The 17473-nt window shown below is 50.5% G+C and overlaps 1 protein-coding gene across 4 annotated transcripts in view; it reads left to right on the forward strand.

The window, feature by feature from the left end:
• acot7 (acyl-CoA thioesterase 7) overlaps positions 1 to 17473 on the forward strand; it is a 338851-nt gene that overhangs the window by 118023 nt on the left and 203355 nt on the right. For all 4 annotated transcript variants that reach the window (XM_072478002.1, XM_072477999.1, XM_072478000.1 and 1 more), the window contains exon 5: positions 2749 to 2863. In XM_072478002.1, the coding sequence (XP_072334103.1) occupies positions 2749 to 2863 (115 nt within the window). The remainder of the gene's footprint in view (positions 1 to 2748; positions 2864 to 17473) is intronic.

Here is a 17473-nt window from a genome sequence, read left to right on the forward strand (position 1 = left end):
CTGGCTCTATTGGGAAAGAAGGAATCTATGTTCAAAATCACTCCTAGTTGCCACCTTATATAAATCATCGAGCTTCCTAGCTCAGCCTGGACGGTGCCCACATCCTCCCAACACAACCACTCTCTTAGTGTCCAGGGATTTGCACGTTAGATTACGGGGAAAAGGTGGGGTGGACGGGGGGAGTGGACCTGGGTAGAGTACTCTTGGAGGGTCAACGCAGCCCTGATGGGCCGAATGGCCTTCCTCTGCATTGTAGGGATTCTGTGATTCTGTGACAATCCTCGAAAGCTGGAAGGAGACAAGGTCACTTTGGAATCCCAATCCAGCTTGATTTCTGCAATTTTCCCAGCCACATAGTCTCCACCCCATTCTAGTCAACTTCATTCCAATGCAAGTGCAAAAAGTCTCCGCCCCCGAACGTGCTCCATTGAACTGGGAAAATTCCATCCATTCAATTAGATTAGATTTGAAATAAAGACTTGATGTCCGAAGAACAGTTAACATATTTAATAACAATTCATTAACCATTATCATCATAATCTTACTATAAAACTTATAGATTGAAGGACATTAGGAAATTGTCACAAAAAATAGACATCTAAAAGGAATTGCAAAATACGTCCAGGAAATACTCAGTGTAACCATTTCTACTTCAAAACAACACTTCATAAATATGAGCTACTTTGGTTTAAAAACGTATGGCTTTATATCATCAGTACTAGCCTGCACTTGCCTTCATTGAACTTTTGACGTTCTGTCCAGTCCTCCCATTAACTGCACCATGTTTCCATTACTTCTTACAGTCAGATTGTTTCCCACGACCTTGTGTCTGGAGGAAGCTTGCATTTTACTTTGAGAATATTTCTGAGAGACAAACTAAAGGATATGGTATACCCAGATCTCAGCCCCTTGCTCTTGTACGATCAAACGAACGAGAACATATAGTATTCTGTGGTTGAGAGATGTACTTGTGTTGAGCAGCCTGACCGTTGGTTCTGAAAGAACATTTGGAGGCCACTCAAAAATTGGCCTGTGACGTTTGTCATCTTCTATTTTCATAGGTTCAGGGAGGCTAATGCTTCTACTGGTTCCCGCAGAAATTCTTGGTTGCTTTCTATGCCTCCCCCTGCCTTCCCCAATCAGCCAATTTCCCATCATCCCCAATCGCTGACCTGCCCCGTCTAGCTTGCTGGATCAAACTACACCATGAGACCCAACCCTCAAAGTGACTCAGGTCACATGGCAGGAGCAGCAGGAAATGGGTTGGTAGGCGCACACACTCTGTCAACCGCCTGCACTGTACCAAATTAAAATTGATCCGCTAATCTTGGAAAGTTAAAAGCTTATAAACAATATGTGTCAATAAATTATCAATGTATTTTTTTTGGTCATTTAATTTGTTGAGCGCACTTTAAGGCAATCAAGATGAAGGATGTAACAAACTAGAATTATCTGTTTTATTTTTTGTCTTATCACCAAAATGTTTCAAGGCATTTCATGGAATGGACTGATTTTGGGAGCATAGATTTTTCCAGGTTTTTAACCAGATCCTAAGTGTTGAATGTTTTTGCACTTCCATTAGAATGAAGTTCCCTTTGTTCTGCCGCCACAATGTTAGGATTTTTATATTGCACCGATGGGCAGCACGGTAGCATTGTCGATAGCACAATTGCTTCACAGCTCCAGGGTCCCAGGTTCGATTCCGGCTTGGGTCACTGTCTGTGCGGAGTCTGCACATCCTCCCTGTGTGTGCGTGGGTTTCCTCCGGGTGCTCCGGTTTCCTCCCACAGTCCAAAGATGTGCAGGTTAGGTGGATTGGCCATGATAAATTGCCCTTAGTGTCCAAAATTGCCCTTAGTGTTGGGTGGAGTTACTGGGTTATGGGGATAGGGTGTGGAGGTGTTGACCTTGGGTAGGGTGCTCTTCTCCAAGAGCCGGTGCAGACTCGATGGGCTGAATGGCCTCCTTCTGCACTGTAAAATTCTCTATGATATTGACACAACTCATTGGCTATGAGAGTATCACTTGCCTCCTGCAGATTACACCATATCAATGTAAAACTGTCATTATCTCGTCTCAATTAGGATTGAAGTCTGATTTTCTGATGAAGGATCACCGACCTGAAATGTAAATGTTTCTCTCTCCACAGATGCTGCCAGATCTGTTCAGTGTTTCATCATTTTTCGTTTTTATTTCAGATTTCCAGCATCCAGTCTTTTGCTTTTGTTTTAGGCTTGGGCTCTGCTATGGTTACAAGGAAAATGCACAAATCTTTTCCTCTGTGACCTTGCTGCACCTTATCTCTGCAATCTCCAGCCCTCTATTCCAGCCTCTGTTCTTCATTCCCCTAATCTGGTCACTGTGCCCCCCGCCCCCCCCCATCCGCCCCCTCAATATTGGCGGTCGAGACATTTCTTTCTTGCATCTGCTGTTTGGAACATCTTTCCTGAATCCCCCATCTTGTTATTTCTCTCTGCAACTTTAAAAGCCGACTCAAAACCAGTTCTTTTTTAAAAAACAGTCCCTCGATCAAATCTCGCACTTCTAGTTGGTATCTGTTTCACTGCTGTGCAGTCCCTTGTTATTTCAGGTACAATTGCAAGCCACTGTTGCTATTGATTTTGGAAGTAGCTCTTTGAGAAATTGTTGAAAAGCAATCAAAGGTTTGACTAGAATGATCAAAAATGCTGCTGTAAAGTTGCAGAATAAACATAGAATTTTCTGCTTTTTTCCTATAAACTTGAAAAGTATGAAAGCTCAGAACTGCAAGAGGAAGGTAGAAAGAGGTATGAAGCTCAGAAACTGGACCGAATAGAAACCAAGCTGCGAAGTGAAGATATTATCTTGCCTGCCATCAATGTGGGTAAGTTGTACATTTCCAATTTTGTTGATCTAAGAGAGAGTTGAGTTAATTGTTTCTGTCAGAATCATCCTATCATATTACTTACCATGTTACGCTGCTCATGTAAGTTGTTCAGAACACAGTAGCACTTTGAATTCAGCTTTTTAATCTTAATTTCAACTTGATAAAACACATTAATTATCCTGCAGAAAAGTTCTCTCAATTTTAGGGGGGTAGACGAGCCGTTCAAAACTCCATTAACTTTGGTGGGACCATAACATTACGCTCACGGAAAGACGGCATCAGCTAACTATAGTTCTGATGTGCCACATGCAGCCATTTACTGTAGGGAATCATTCCATTTACTACCAGTACCTGGATCAGATACAAAATTCAGGTCAGAAGTAAAAGATGAAAACCTGAAGATATAATTGCAGGAGAATGGAGGTTAAGCTGCTCACTTCACAATTCAAACATATGTAAAGCTTTTGTTATGGCTGTAAGTCCGTCGAAAGTGAAATCGCATGTAAGAAATCTGTCACTTTTCAAACCTCATGTCCGAGATTCTCCCTTCTGGAGATTTAGTGCTCCCACCAGTGCCGAATCAGGACTGGTCTTCGCTGGGGCTGGGAGTGGGACCCAGTATGCGAGTCTCTCCCCCTTACCATGCTAATTCATGCATGGGGGAGAGCTTGCCGGATTCCGATTGAGCGAACAGCCTGGTCTGCTGCCCTACAATGCTAATCTTGTCAGCCCCCCCACCCCAACAAAGCGGGGCATCCCCTCCACTACAGGAAAATTGGGTCAGCCCCCACAGCACACGTGCATCAGTATGACCCAACCCCCAGAGCAGCCACCTTAATCGGAGACTCCCCCATCGGAGACTGCCCCCCCCCCCCCCCACAACATCAGCCCATTAGAGATACCCCCCTCATCAGAAACCCATGTCTGAAAGCTGAAGAGCAGTCCAGGTAGTTTTGAAAGATCACTGCATTTTCACTTACACTTCACTAAGTGTTCCAACTCCAACTTCCAACTTGGTTCCAACTCCACCTGCACGTTTGCTGATGATACGACCATTGTGGGCCGCATCTCGATTAACGATGAGACAGAATACAGGAGGGAGATAGAGAACCTAGTGGAGTGGTGCAGCGACAACAATCTATCCCTCTGCCTGCAAAACTAAAGAGCTGGTGATTGACTTCAGGAAACAAAGTACTGTACACACCCCTGTCAGCATCAACGGGGCCGAGGTGGAGATGGTTGACAGCATCACATTCCTAGGGGTACACATCTCCAAAAATCTGTCCTGGTCCACCCACATCGACACTACCAGCAAGAAAGCACAACAGCGCCTATACTTCCTCAGGAAACTAAGGAAACTTAGCATGTCCACATTAACTCTTACCAATGTTTACAGATGCACTGTGGAAAGCATCCTATCTGGCTGCATCACAACTTGGTATGGCAACTGCTCGGCCCAAGACCGCAAGAAACATCAGAGAGTCGTGAACACAGCCTAGTCCATCACACGAACGTGCCTCCCATCCATTGACTCCATCTACTCCTCCCGCTGCCTGGGAAAGCGGGCATCATAGTCAAAGACCCCACCCACCCAGCTTACTCACTCTTCCAACTTCTTCCATCGGGCAGGAGATACAAAAGTCTGAGAACACGCACAAACAGACTCAAAAACAGCTTCTTCCCCGTTGTTACCAGACTCCTAAACGACCCTCTTATGGACTGACCTGATTACCACTACACCCTGTACGCTTCACCGGATTCCAATGTTATGTAGTTACATTGTGTACCTTGTGTTGCCCTGTTATGTATTCTCTTTTATTTTATTTTCATGTACTTAATGATCTGTTGAGCTGCTCGCAGAAAATAGTTTTCACTGTACCTCGGTACATGTGACAATAAACAAAATCCAATCCAAATCCAATAATAACTGCTGCCTCAGACAAAAGTGTTTGAAGAGCAGCTGTTACAAGTGTCAAAGGGTTCCTCCAAAGCCAAGTACACTTGGAAGGACTTCAAATCCCTTGAAATGCCTTTGAAATGCAAAACTACCATTCAATTTCATACAACAATACAATACATTGCACTGGCCAGTGATTGACATCTTTATTACGTAAGAGCCAGGTGCTTGGTGGATGGTTTATCTATCTTTCCTTTAATTCTTAAATGCATCTCAAGTACCCTGCTTTGATGCTAACCACAATGTTTATAAACACTTGCTATAATTGACAGCACCTCACCACATCAGAAGGAGCTAAGTGGTTTCACTTTCTCTTATTCACAGCAGAAAGCACTTAACTGCATTTGCTTTGTGTGTCACCAAGCAAGGAACCATATCAAATGCATATTCTGTCATTGCAGTCTCTTAATTTCAGTTCTACCTGGATCAATAGACCGCCTGCTGAGCTGAAGCCATGGCCATTTTTGGAAACCAAGCATTCATAATGGCTACAACTGTCGTAACAAAAGCTTCCAGCTCCATTTCCTGCAACTGACAGAACAGAATGGTTTTCCATTTCTATTTCAAATCAGCGTACCTGTCAGTCAAAGGAGGGAAGCAGGGGCATAGATTTTATAACTTTCAAATGCAACTTTTGTTTAAACAGAGCTGACATTTATTTTAAATTACAGCATCAGAAGCTGTCAGGATCTCTTTCTACATTTTTAAATGCATTATGGCACTCTATTCAATGGAATAAGTACTGTAATCCATTTCAAAGCTTACACAGCGGTGGTCAATATAATGGTTCACTTGCCATTGCAGGACAGAGCCCAATGATGAATCACTCCATTAAAAACACCTCTTCATTTCAATCCAGCATCTAATAATGACATTTAACAGTTCAAAACATTTTACACTAACTTTTAGAATGTTCCTCATTCCTCAACAGGCTTCCCCTAGTGGTCACGAACTTTCCAAGAAGGTGTGTGTGAGGGTTTTTTTCCGGACTTACAAAACCCACACCACCACATAAAAGTAGCTTGCGGGAGGAAATACAATTTTCCTGTGGATTGTCACAAGGGATCCCGACCTCAGAAGAGATGTGTGTGTGTGTGTGTGTGTGTGTGTGTGTGTTTTTCACCCAAGGCCTTCTCGACCTGCCTGGAGGTCACACAAACATGGCACAGTGTCAGGAAGGTAGGGTCCAGCATTTCACAATCTTATTCGCAGCTCCATCGGGAAGTGAATATCTAGCTCCAGATGTGTCAGTTTAGCTGGATTTTGTCACCGCCACCAACTTTAAAAATATTCTCTTATGAAGCAATTATAATTATTTTTCATACATTAATCAAAAGTGCTTTTTAAATATATTGGAAATCATGTCTGTTTGATATTAAATGGTGTGTGTGTGTGTATGTATATATGGATAGCAAGGTGCCAAGAATTGGCCTTCAGATATAAACTCTTTTATCTACTCCAATTCTTAATCCCAGTTGGCATTTACTGGATTGTTTCTTGGTAAAGGATCATGCTCCCCTTGCTGTGAAAATGACGCTTTAAACAGCCAGGAACCTAAATATGTGACATTCAAGTTAAATAAATGACCTTTAAATCTTCCCAAGTACTGTGAAATGTAAAATAAGACCAGTGGTAAAATACTTGATTTTGGTTTGCCGGAGAATGGACCTCAGCATTTAATTTGCTTCTCAAGATGGTTCAATAGTTTTAGTCAAAGGAATCTGTTGTGGAATCTTCTATTTAGTCATTTATTTTTGAAAAAAAGACACCGCTGAGGTATGGCCTGACATTGAGGCAATTCTACAACATTCCCAATACTCAGTCCCTCTGAACTAATGCTCTCCTATAAAAGGAAAACCACTTGCACCTGTGGTGTACTAGTGAAAAACAGAGCAAAAATAGCAAAATAGAATGAATTCTGAAGACAGCCAATTAAATACATAATTACCAAGAATTTTAACAAGTTGATGAGAAGGCTAATTTGCTGGGTTTTGTTTAAAGTTTGTCGGTCTATTTTGGGTGGACACGTGGGGAGAGTTGTTGCGAAATAAATGGTTTTGTGAAATGCAATGTATACGTTGGGGGCGAATTTGATAATTAGGTGATGCAATGAAGTGCAAAGTGACTTGATGATTAAATGCACAATATCAGCATTGGTGGATTTTAATGTTAGACTGGGTTCGCACGCATATATTCCCAATTTTCTCCTCTTCTGATGACATGGATGTCTGTACTTTCCAGCAGGAATTAGTGGATAATGATCAAGAATAAGAACCCAACTTGTTTTTTCCCCTCCTCTATTCATGTGTTTCAGGGATATACTTTTTAAATAGTGCCCCTGGTTTTAGCATGAGCCTGTGGTACAGGAACAGGAGAAGGCCATTTAACTCCTCAAGCCTGTTCTGCCAATCAATTAAATCATGGCTAATCTGAGTTTTAATTCCATCTTTGTTCCATGACCCTTTGTATCTTCCCGGAAACAAATCTATTAATCTCAGTTTTGAATTTTTCAGTTGTTCTAACCTCAACAGTTGTTTTTGGCAGATAGTGTCCAAGATTTCCACTATCCTTTGTGTGATGACGTGCTTCCTGAAATTGACCCTGAATAACTTCGCTCTAATTTGAAGGTTATGTTCTTCTGTTCTGGTCTCCCACCACAGGAAATAGTTTTCCTCTATCAACGCTATCAATTAATGTAATCATCTTAAACACCTCAATTAGATCGCTCCTTAATCTTCTTGTGTATCCCCGTGGGATTTCTCAGCGCTCTGCTGCCACTTTTTTCAGTTAATTCTGCTTTTGGCTACACTGCGACCTACAGTCTGTGGCAACTAAGGGGCTCTTTGCTGCTCTGTATTGTCAACGTAATGCTTCTTCTACCTCCTTTTGGTTCGGCAAGGCCCTTCAATGGCAAGTGTCAGACCCCAAGAGAAGAACATCGGGGTTTTAAAGATTTGGTCACAGAATCGTTAGCAGGGTAGACTTGGCATGGCAACATTTAGTGCTCATTCCTGCTTGTTACGTGAATGTGCATGGTGGAATTGCTTTCTTGAACGTCTCCAGTTCGTGCAGTGATGATATCCCCTTTTCATTAGTCCTATGTCCGTGGCCCATTGAATTTGCTGCCGAAACGTGGTTGAAAATGGCGAGGGATCGTACATCTTTCATCAATGATGAATGTATTATTTCTTTCACCAACTGCGTCTCCAGATGGTCCAGGGAAAATCAGTGCCTGCCGTTTGGTTTCAGTTGTTCTCGATTCTCTGCTGTTTTTTCAATTAGCTGTAAAAATTGTAAAAAGTCGCCATAGTCCCAGATGACCATTGGCTGCTTTCCTCTTTGAGGGGGAGAGCTGTCTGGTGGTGAATTAAATGAGGATCACCACACCTCATGCGAGGGGTCAGGTCGAGTATACGGGGCCTGCACGAATAATCTCAGCCGGCACGGGATTTGATCCCGTGCTGTTGCCTCGCACTGCATCATAAACCAGCTGTCCAGCCAACTGAGCTAAATCAATTAGCTACAGTAGCTTTAATTACAGTTATCCTTACGCCGTGGTACCTATCTCTGAGGTGCATTGCAGTGTCATTGCTCATGATCACATTGTTCAGTCATAGGCGGCAATGGGCGGCACGGTAGCACAGTGGTTAGCACTGTTGCTTCACAGCGCCAGGGTCCCAGGTTCGATTCCCGTTTGGGTCACTGTCTGTGCAGAGTCTGCACGTTCTCCCCGTGTCTGCGTGGGTTTCCTCCGGGTACTCTAGTTTCCTCCCACAAGTCCTGATAGACGTGCTGTTAGGTGAATTGGACATTCTGAATTCTCCCTCTGTGTACCCGAACAGGCGCCGGAATGTGGCAACTAGGGGATTTTCACAGTAACTTCATTGCAGTGTTAATGTAAGCCTACTTCTGACGATAAAGATTATTATTATATTATAGGCTTCACTGCAGCAGTACTCGGGTTACCACATAAAAAGGCTTGCATTTTCATCCACTGCAATTGAATGCAGTCAGCCTAAAGCTGTCGAGGCCAGTTTCTCAGAGCATACTATGTCCATTTATTCCTTGCAGACTGTATCTGTGACACGTCATCATAGGGCAAGTCAGCGTGACCTTTCTGTGCTGAGTATATCATGGCCAACAATTCTGGGCTGTTATGGACATTTAAGTGTTCAGGAATAGTCAGAGCCACTAACATACTAAGTCACAAATTATGAGGCTGTTGTACCTCATCCTGGAAAATAAGTGGCTCGGATTTACTTGTGATTGTCTGCCATTTGCAGGTAAAATAAAATCCATCCCTGCAAGTTGGCTAGAGAGTGACCTTGTTACATAAACAGCTTGAAATTTCCATGTGTAATTTTGCTTTACGAACACTTAATATGTTTACATCAAATTCCTCTGTCCATGATTTTAGCAAAAGCACTACTCATTTATTATAAATGTGATAATGCCTCAAATAAAATAGGAAACAATAGGATTTCAAGCAAATGTTAACTCGATAAAATCACACCACAAAATTTCCAGGCTATCTGAGGTGTAACTCTAGGCATCATCTTATATTCCTGAATGAAATGTAAAAAACATTAAATCTCCTTTATGTGGAGGTTTGAGAGACCAGGGGCGTCATTCTCCGACCCACCAGCGGGTCCGTGCCGGGGAGGGGGATGGGGGTCCGTGCCGGGGAGGGGGATGGGGGGTCCGTGCCGGGGAGGGGGATGGGGGGTCCGTGCCGGGGAGGAGGTTGGGGGGGTCCGTGCCGGGGAGGGGGATGGGGGGTCCGTGCCGGGGAGGAGGTTGGGGGGGGGGGGTCCGTGCCGGGGAGGGGGGGTGCGAGGGCATGTGAGATGGTCCACCTGGCCAGGTGCCAGCCTCCAACAGTTGGACCCATGCGGTCCATGCCACCTGGCTGGGGGGAAGGAGGGATATGGGCAATGATGATCTGTCGTCGTTTCCCCCCCCCCCCCCCCCCCCCACCAGGCCGTCATGTTTTCCGATCATCCAGCGATGTTGGCCGCCGTGGCGGCAGCCGCTAATGTCCATGTTGCCCTGGATGAGGAGGAGGAGGAGCGTGCCAGAGAGGCGGCGCAGGCTGCCGCAGAGGGGCAGGCGGCAGCCGCCCAGGCTGGAGGGACACCTGACCGACAGGACGAGGAGGGGGAGGAGGACGTCGCGGCCCCACGGCAACGGAGGCATCCGAGGGCGCCCCGTGTGTACCGGCCCCGGCAGTCATACCAGGACCTCACGGACCGGGAATGCAGGAGGAGACTCCGGATGAGGCGGGAAATCGTGCACACATCTGCCACCTGCTGGCACACCTGGCACCGCGTGGCACTGGCGGGGGACACCCTCTCCCCGTGTCCGTCAAGGTTACGGTGGCCCTGAACTTTTATGCAACGGGGTCATTCCAGGCACCGAGTGGGGACCTGTTCGGCATATCGCAGACATCGGTGCATCCGGGCAGTGACAGATGCCCTATATGCCATGGCGCACCGCTACATCCGCTTCCCTGTGGACCGGGCCAGCCAAGATGCCCGGGCCGTGGGCTTCTCTGCCGTGGCCGGGTTCCCCATGGTCCAGGGCGCGATTGATGGGATGCACGTCGCCGTGCGGCCACCTGCAGATAACAGGGCCGTGTTCACCAATAGGAAGGGGACCTATTCGATGAACGTACAAGTGGCCTGCGACCACCGCATGATGATCCTGCAAGTCTGCGCCCATTACCCAGGCAGTGTACACGACTCATACGTGTTGTCGCGGTCATCCATCCCCAGCATGTACGAGGGACGCCATCCCCGGCTGAGGGGCTGGTTGCTGGGCGACAGGGGCTACCCATTGCGATCGTGGCTGATGACGCCTATACGGAGGCCACGCAATGAGACGGAGAACCGCTACAATGATGCCCATGTAGCGACAAGGGGAGTGATAGAGAGGTGCATTGGCGTGCTGAAGATGCGTTTCAGGTGCCTGGACCTCTCTGGGGGCGCCCTCCAGTATCGGTCAGATAGGGTCGGCCGCATCATTGTAGTGTGCTGCGTCCTGCACAACATAGCCCAACAGAGGGGCGATGTGCCGCAGGCAGAGGAGGGCGGAGTGGCGCAGTCCTCCCAGATGAGGGGGATGGGGGTAATGGTCAGGGCAGACGGGGTAGACACAGGCGGGTGGCTGTCCACCGTTACCGGCTGGCCCAGCGGTCACGGGACAGACTGATAGCCGCCCGCTTCACTGACTAGATGGGCGTGGGAATCGGGTAGTATGGCCACAGACCGCACACCATGGCAACAGCCTACCACCCACACCCCCCACCCATCCACCCACCCAGCACCCTCACCCCCCCTCCCCAACCCCACCCGCATGCAACCCCCCCCCCCCATTGCCGATCCACCTGCGGCACAACGGCCGGGCTCACACAGTAGCGGGTGGACGCGTGTCTATTGCAGTCCTTGGAGGATGATGACAACCCGCCCTGCGGTGAGCTCCTGGCTCCACATCGTTGGACTATGTCTGACCCATGGCCACAGTACCACCATCCACCCGCACCATCCCTGTATGCGGCTGTGACACTGCAGCGCACGGCCCCGTCCTCTGCCCGGGGGGACGTTGATGGCGGCCCAGGGGGAAGGGGACAGACTCACCTGGGGCTGAGGTAAGACCACCCCTCACACACACACTTGCGCTCAACGTACATGACACCCCCGCACGCTTTGGACAGAGCACAAAGGCAGCTTCTGTAGGTGTAACATTGACTTTAATAACCAAAGGAGTTCATGCACGTGCCCTAGCCCCTAAAACTCATCTGTGCCCTGCACCCGTGCCAACTTACTCAGTGTCTAATTGTTTGGCCTTACGGGCCCTTTGACTACGTCTATGTGGTTCCCCAGATGGTACAGCAGAACTGGAGGTGGACTCCTGTGAGTCCTGCCCTCTGACACTGGATCCCTTTGGCGGCCGTTTCCTGGGGCGTCCTGGCCTAGATGGGCCAGGCTGCGGCCCGGGCGACTGGGATGGCAAGCTGCCAGCCTGTCCTGCCTGTTGCCCACCCGATGCACCTGGGACGGAAGGGGGGGAGTCCGAGGTGTCGCGGTGTTCCGGGACCTCCCCCACAGGGGGAGCCGGGACGGACCACACCACCTCCACCTCCCTCGGGGTGCCCGATGGCCCCCAGGCCTCTACATGGGTGGGGGATGCGAACGGACTGGCCATCCGACGCCCCCCCGACATCTGGCGCTGCCAGTCCTGGAGGCCCATGCTGGTATCGACAGGGGTCTGCAGGTTTGCAGCCATGGAGCCCAGGGGTTTGGCAAAACCCTGTCTGTGACAGTGCAATGCCGGCTCGCACATGGCCACTGGCGCCGATGCCCTCAGCGATGGCCTGCAGAGACTGGGCCATGGCCTGCAGAGACTGGGCCATGGCCTGCTGAGACTGGGCTATGGTGTTGAGCGCCTCTGCCATCTGGCGCTGGCACTGGCTCATGACCTCCTGTGAGAGGGCAGCCATGTCCTGGGCCACAGACGCCGCCTGCACGGAAAGCCCCAGGCCTCGCAAACCGTTCCCCATGTCTGACACCGTCGCACCCATTGCCTCCACCGCGGACGCCACCCGTGCGGTGTCGGCCTGGGTGGCACGCATGACCGGCACCACTTCCAGCTCCTGGACGCGGGTGGACTCCTCCACCTGCGACTGCAGCCGCCGCAAGCTGGCCGTCACCCTCTTCGCTCGTCTCCGGGTCGGTGGTTGCATCGGATCTATGTGTGGGTGAAACTCCAGGAACCCGGGATCCATCTGGGCGGCAGATGTACGCTTGGGCTGGGCTGCCCTCCGACCGCCCGGCCCCTCTGCTGCTCCTACCTCCACCTGCTGTACCGGGACGGCTGTGTTGTGCGCACCAGCGAGTGTACCAGACGCCTCATCACTAAAGTGCCCAACCGTGGTGAGTGTTTCTGCGATGGTGGAGGGTGTTGGTGACAGCAGTGGCATTGTGTCGTGCTCTTCGTCCCACTCTGAGTCCATGGCACTTTGGGGTGGGGGTTCGTCTCCACCCATCCACTCTGAGTCACTGTCCGGTATTTCGTCTTCCTGGGTACTGCTGTCCTGGGTAGGGGTGTCCTGGGCAATGCTGTCCCGGGTAGTGGTGTCCTGGGTAGTGGTGTCCTGGGTAGTGGTGTCCTGGGCAGTGCTGTCCCGGGTAGTGGTGTCCTGGGTAGTGGTGTCCCGGGTAGTGGTGTCCAGGGTAGTGGTGTCCTGGGTAGTGGTGTCCTGGGTAGTGGTGTCCTGGGTAGTGGTGTCCTGGGTAGTGGTGTCCTGGCTCGGATGTGACGGGGGCCTGTGGCTGTCCCCTTCGTCGCTGGGTGGTCGCTCCCGCACGTGACGGGGGTGTCGTCTCCCTGTTGCTCCAGGTCTCTCCGTCTCCCGTGGTGTGCGAGGGGCATCCTGCGGGCGTCGCATGATGGAGGGTCCGGGTCTCTCTGTCTCCCGTGGCCTCCGAGGGGCATCCTGCGGGCGTTGCATGCTGGAGGGTCCGGGTCTCTCTGTCTCCCGTGGCCTCCGAGGGGCATCCTGCGGGCGTCGCATGCTAGAGGGTCCGGGTCTCTCTGTCTCCCGTGGCCTCCGAGGGGCATCCTGCGGGCGTCGCACGCTGGAGGGTCCGCGTCTCTCTGTCTCCCGTGGCATCCGAGGGGCATCCTGCAGGCGGTCTGCATCTGCGGGGATGGGTGCCTGGACGTTTGGTCCTGCGATACACAATGAAGCATGCATGGTTAGACACGCAGGCAGTAATCAGGTGATATGGGGAAGGGGGGATATGGGGGAGGGGGGATTTGGGGGAGGGGGGATATGGGGGAGGGGGGATATGGGGAGGGGGGATATGGGGGATATGGGGGAGGGGGGATTTGGGGGAGGGGGGGATATGGGGGATGGGGGATATGGGGGAGGGAGTATATGGGGGAGGGGGGATATGGGGCAGGGGGGGATATTGGGGCAGGGGGGGATATGGGGGAGGGGGGATATGGGGGAGGCTCACCCTGCCTGCTCTGGCGAGGTCGTTCACCTTCTTGTGGCACTGGGTGCCTGTCCGTGGTGTCAGGGCCACAGCGGTGACGGCCTCTGCCACTTCCCTCCACAGACGCCGGCTGTGGCGTGGGGTAACTCTGCGGCCGCGCCCGGGATACAGGGCGTCCCTCCTCTGCTCCACTGCGTCCAGGAGCGCCTCCGCATCCCGTGACTCGAACCTCGGGGCTGAGCGTCGGCCAGCCATCCAGTCGGGTGTTCCGGTCGGATGTTCCGGTCGGGTGGGGGGGAGCAGCGCGTCCTTATGAGCCGTCACGCCGTGCGGCGCGTATGACGCTGCATGGCGTCAACCACATGCGCAAGTGTGGATCCCGTTACGTCGCTGCTAGCCCATTTCGGGCCGGAGACTTTCGACCCATTTTTCCGACGTGACGCAAGTCGGATTTGCGCCGTTTTTTGCTCCGATCGGAGGACTTTGCGCCGATAACGGAAAATTTCGCTCCAGGTGTGTGCACATGTGGAAAAATTGGACTGTAACGAGGAACCAGTCGACTTGGCAATTCCTTTGATTGCTATCGAGCAGCAGCTGCGACATCTGCATGTGGCCAGAACTATCACCCTGCATAGGAGGGGAGGCAGGGCCCCCCGGTCCTCCAGGAGCAGGGCCACAGATGGAGGAGCCTCAGAGGAGACATTACCGGCCTCGGGTAAACTACTATAGAACTTTCTACCTCCAGATGTCTGAGATCCAGTGCAGGAGAAGACTGTGTCTGTCCCAGGAGATGGTGGACCACCTGTGCCAGGTTGGTACCACATGGACTGGGAGGTCACCCTTGGCCTGTGACTCTGAACTTGCCAGCAGTTCGTTTCAGAGCTGCATGGGTGACCTGTGTGGCATCTCCAAGTCTGCCACACAAGAGTACATAAGGGAAGTCACAGGTGCGTTATTTGTGAGGGCCTACATGTACATCAACTTGGACCGGGACCAGGTGAGCCAGCACGCCAGGGCCATGAGTTTTGCCCGCATAGCAGGCATACCCCAGGTGCGTGGTGTCATCGACTGCACCTATGTAGCTCTGCATTCCCCATGATGGCATTGGTGCCATTTATTAACCGCAAAGGATACTACACCCTCAATGTCCACCTTGCCTGTGACCATGCGATGTGCATCATGCAGGTGTGTGCCCGTTTCCCAGAGAGCATCCATGACAGTTACATTGTGGAACGCTCATAGATCCCTGCAGTTTTGATGGGAGAGCAGCGGCTGGATGGACTGATCCTCGGGGACATCTAGAAGGTGGCTGATGATGCTATCGCGAAGGCCACAAACTCCCGCTCAGACTCTCTACAACAAGGCTCATCCATCAACATGTGTGATGGTCAGGCAGGCGATCGGACTGCTCAAGATGCGTGTGTGGTGCCTGGACAGGCCAGATGGAGCCCCCTAGTACAGCCCCCAGAGGGTATCCCGCCTCATTGTGGTGTGCTGCGCTCTGCAAATCTGGCATTGCAGTGGCGTGATCAGCTGGTCTAGGAGGATATGCAGGAGCGCCACATCTCCTTGGATGAGGAGGAGGACGACAAGGGGCCAATTCTGGAGGAGATGGCCAGAGCGCTCATAGCCTCTTGGTTTGGGAGCAACCAGAACTAGGATGTGAAGCCCTCTTCCACCAAGTGACCGACCGGGGAAGGGGGGGAGGGGGCGTGGAGAGGAATTTAAAAGTCCTGGGCTGGATTCTCCGTGACTAAGTCCCCATGCCGGCGTGAAAACGGTGGTCTTTTATGCCAGGAAAGGACACCGATTCCCCGTTTTGCTGGGGGCTAGCAGGGAGCCGGCGTAGAGCTCGCACCAGTACGGCCCCCAGCACTTCCGGTTCAGAGGCCGCGCATGTGCATGGCGGCAGCCTGCAGCGACCGCGCATGCTCCATGGCGCACTCAGCCCGCAAACCTGGACCGCCAAAGTAGTACACCACTCCGACCGCCCGCACGCCCCGGACCGCCCGCCCACATTGCCTCCAGCCACGAATGAAGCCCCTCCTGCCCGCCGATCGGCCCTCCCCCGACTGTGGCAGCGCTGGACTGAGTCCGCAGCCGGCACGTGAGGATCTTGAAAGGTGTGAGCACACATAACCCACGCCGTCGGGAATTCAGCTGGTTGGCAATGGAGCATCGCGAGGCAGGCCTCAGGCAATAGCCTGAGGCGATGGATACTCAACACGGCATACTCCTCAGGGGGCGGAGAATTCAAAAACTGGCACAGCTCCCAATTTTGGCGCCCCTTCGCCGAACGCCATTTCGCTGTCGGGGAGCGGAGAATCCAGCCCCTGATTTTAACATTTTTGAAAAACATGCCTGGAGCGTTATAATCATTGTTTCCAATTTCACTTTGTCTGTTGATATAAGCCTGAGGGCTTCCATTCCAGGATTACTGTTGCACAACTGTTTTCACAATCATCGGTGCATGCCATTTCGCAATTATAGACACTTTCAAGTGGGACTATGAATTCCAGCGCTTGTTGCTTGAAGGGATTGTGCACTTGAATGAAATGTTTCAGGCTTTAGCCAGCTGAAGGAATGTAAATGTAGTGAATGGATTTTTATAAATAGACACTTCAAACTATTGATGGAACATTATTTTATCTCATATCTGCATGAGGTCTGCGCATGGTGGATACTGGGTGAATTTGCATAGTTGGTGTCAGGGCGAAGAATGGTGGCTGGTGGGGCATGGTTTGGAATGAGTGGCATAGGACTATAAAGGGATATGGCGGGGCATAGGTAGGCATAGGGAATGAGGGGCCATGGGGGTTTGGCGCAGAGACATAGATTGGTATGGAGTGTAAGAGGGCATGAGATGGCATGGATTGGACATGGGGAGCGTGGTAGGGTGTGAAAGGTGAAGGCCTCCACACCCGCATCTTCCTCCACATCCGGTTACCTGCCCTGACTTTTAATATAGCCGCCCCCCCCCAACCCTCTGCACCCCTCCCCCCAATCACCACCACACTAGACTAAAAATCGGACATGTGGGCAGCCATTTACAAAAGTCGGGTTTGCCAAGCCTGGAATTTCCCCGACTCTACGCTCCTGACTTGCGGACAAAAATCCAGGCCATAGATAAAAGAGGGAGATTATGGAGCCAGTTTTTTGTGATTGTGCTGCAGTTGAGAGCCTTGGCCATTGGATATGGATATGCTGTCAGTGATTGTTCATTCGGTGTGGCTGGCGGGGAAGGCTCCTTGGGAGAAATGTGAACTTAAATTGACCCTTGTTTGAAAATCAGAGGCCTAGGAAACATAATGAGAGTCTAAAAGACTTCCCTCCTTTTCCTGGAGAACAAAATAAACTTGAATTTATCCCTGCCTTATCATGTGTCTCAGAAATGTTGTGGGCTCGATAATGTGAATTACTTTGGCCAATTACTGTTATTTATTTAAGTAACTGAGTTGATTAATATGATGAAAGATAGGGAGATTTGGACAGACGAGATAGCCAGAAAATTAGTGCCTACATCAGGGCAATGTCTAGTTCCCATCAAGAAAAGTTTTATGAATGTAGGGTGGGTAAATGCGAGTAGAACTATAAATGCCAGTGTAAACTGGTTGGGATAAAAAAACAGTTTTGTGTTGTAACTTCTATGTA

The sequence above is a fragment of the Scyliorhinus torazame genome, chromosome 16, assembly GCF_047496885.1.
Source record: "Scyliorhinus torazame isolate Kashiwa2021f chromosome 16, sScyTor2.1, whole genome shotgun sequence".
Classification (NCBI taxonomy): Eukaryota; Metazoa; Chordata; class Chondrichthyes; order Carcharhiniformes; family Scyliorhinidae; genus Scyliorhinus; species Scyliorhinus torazame.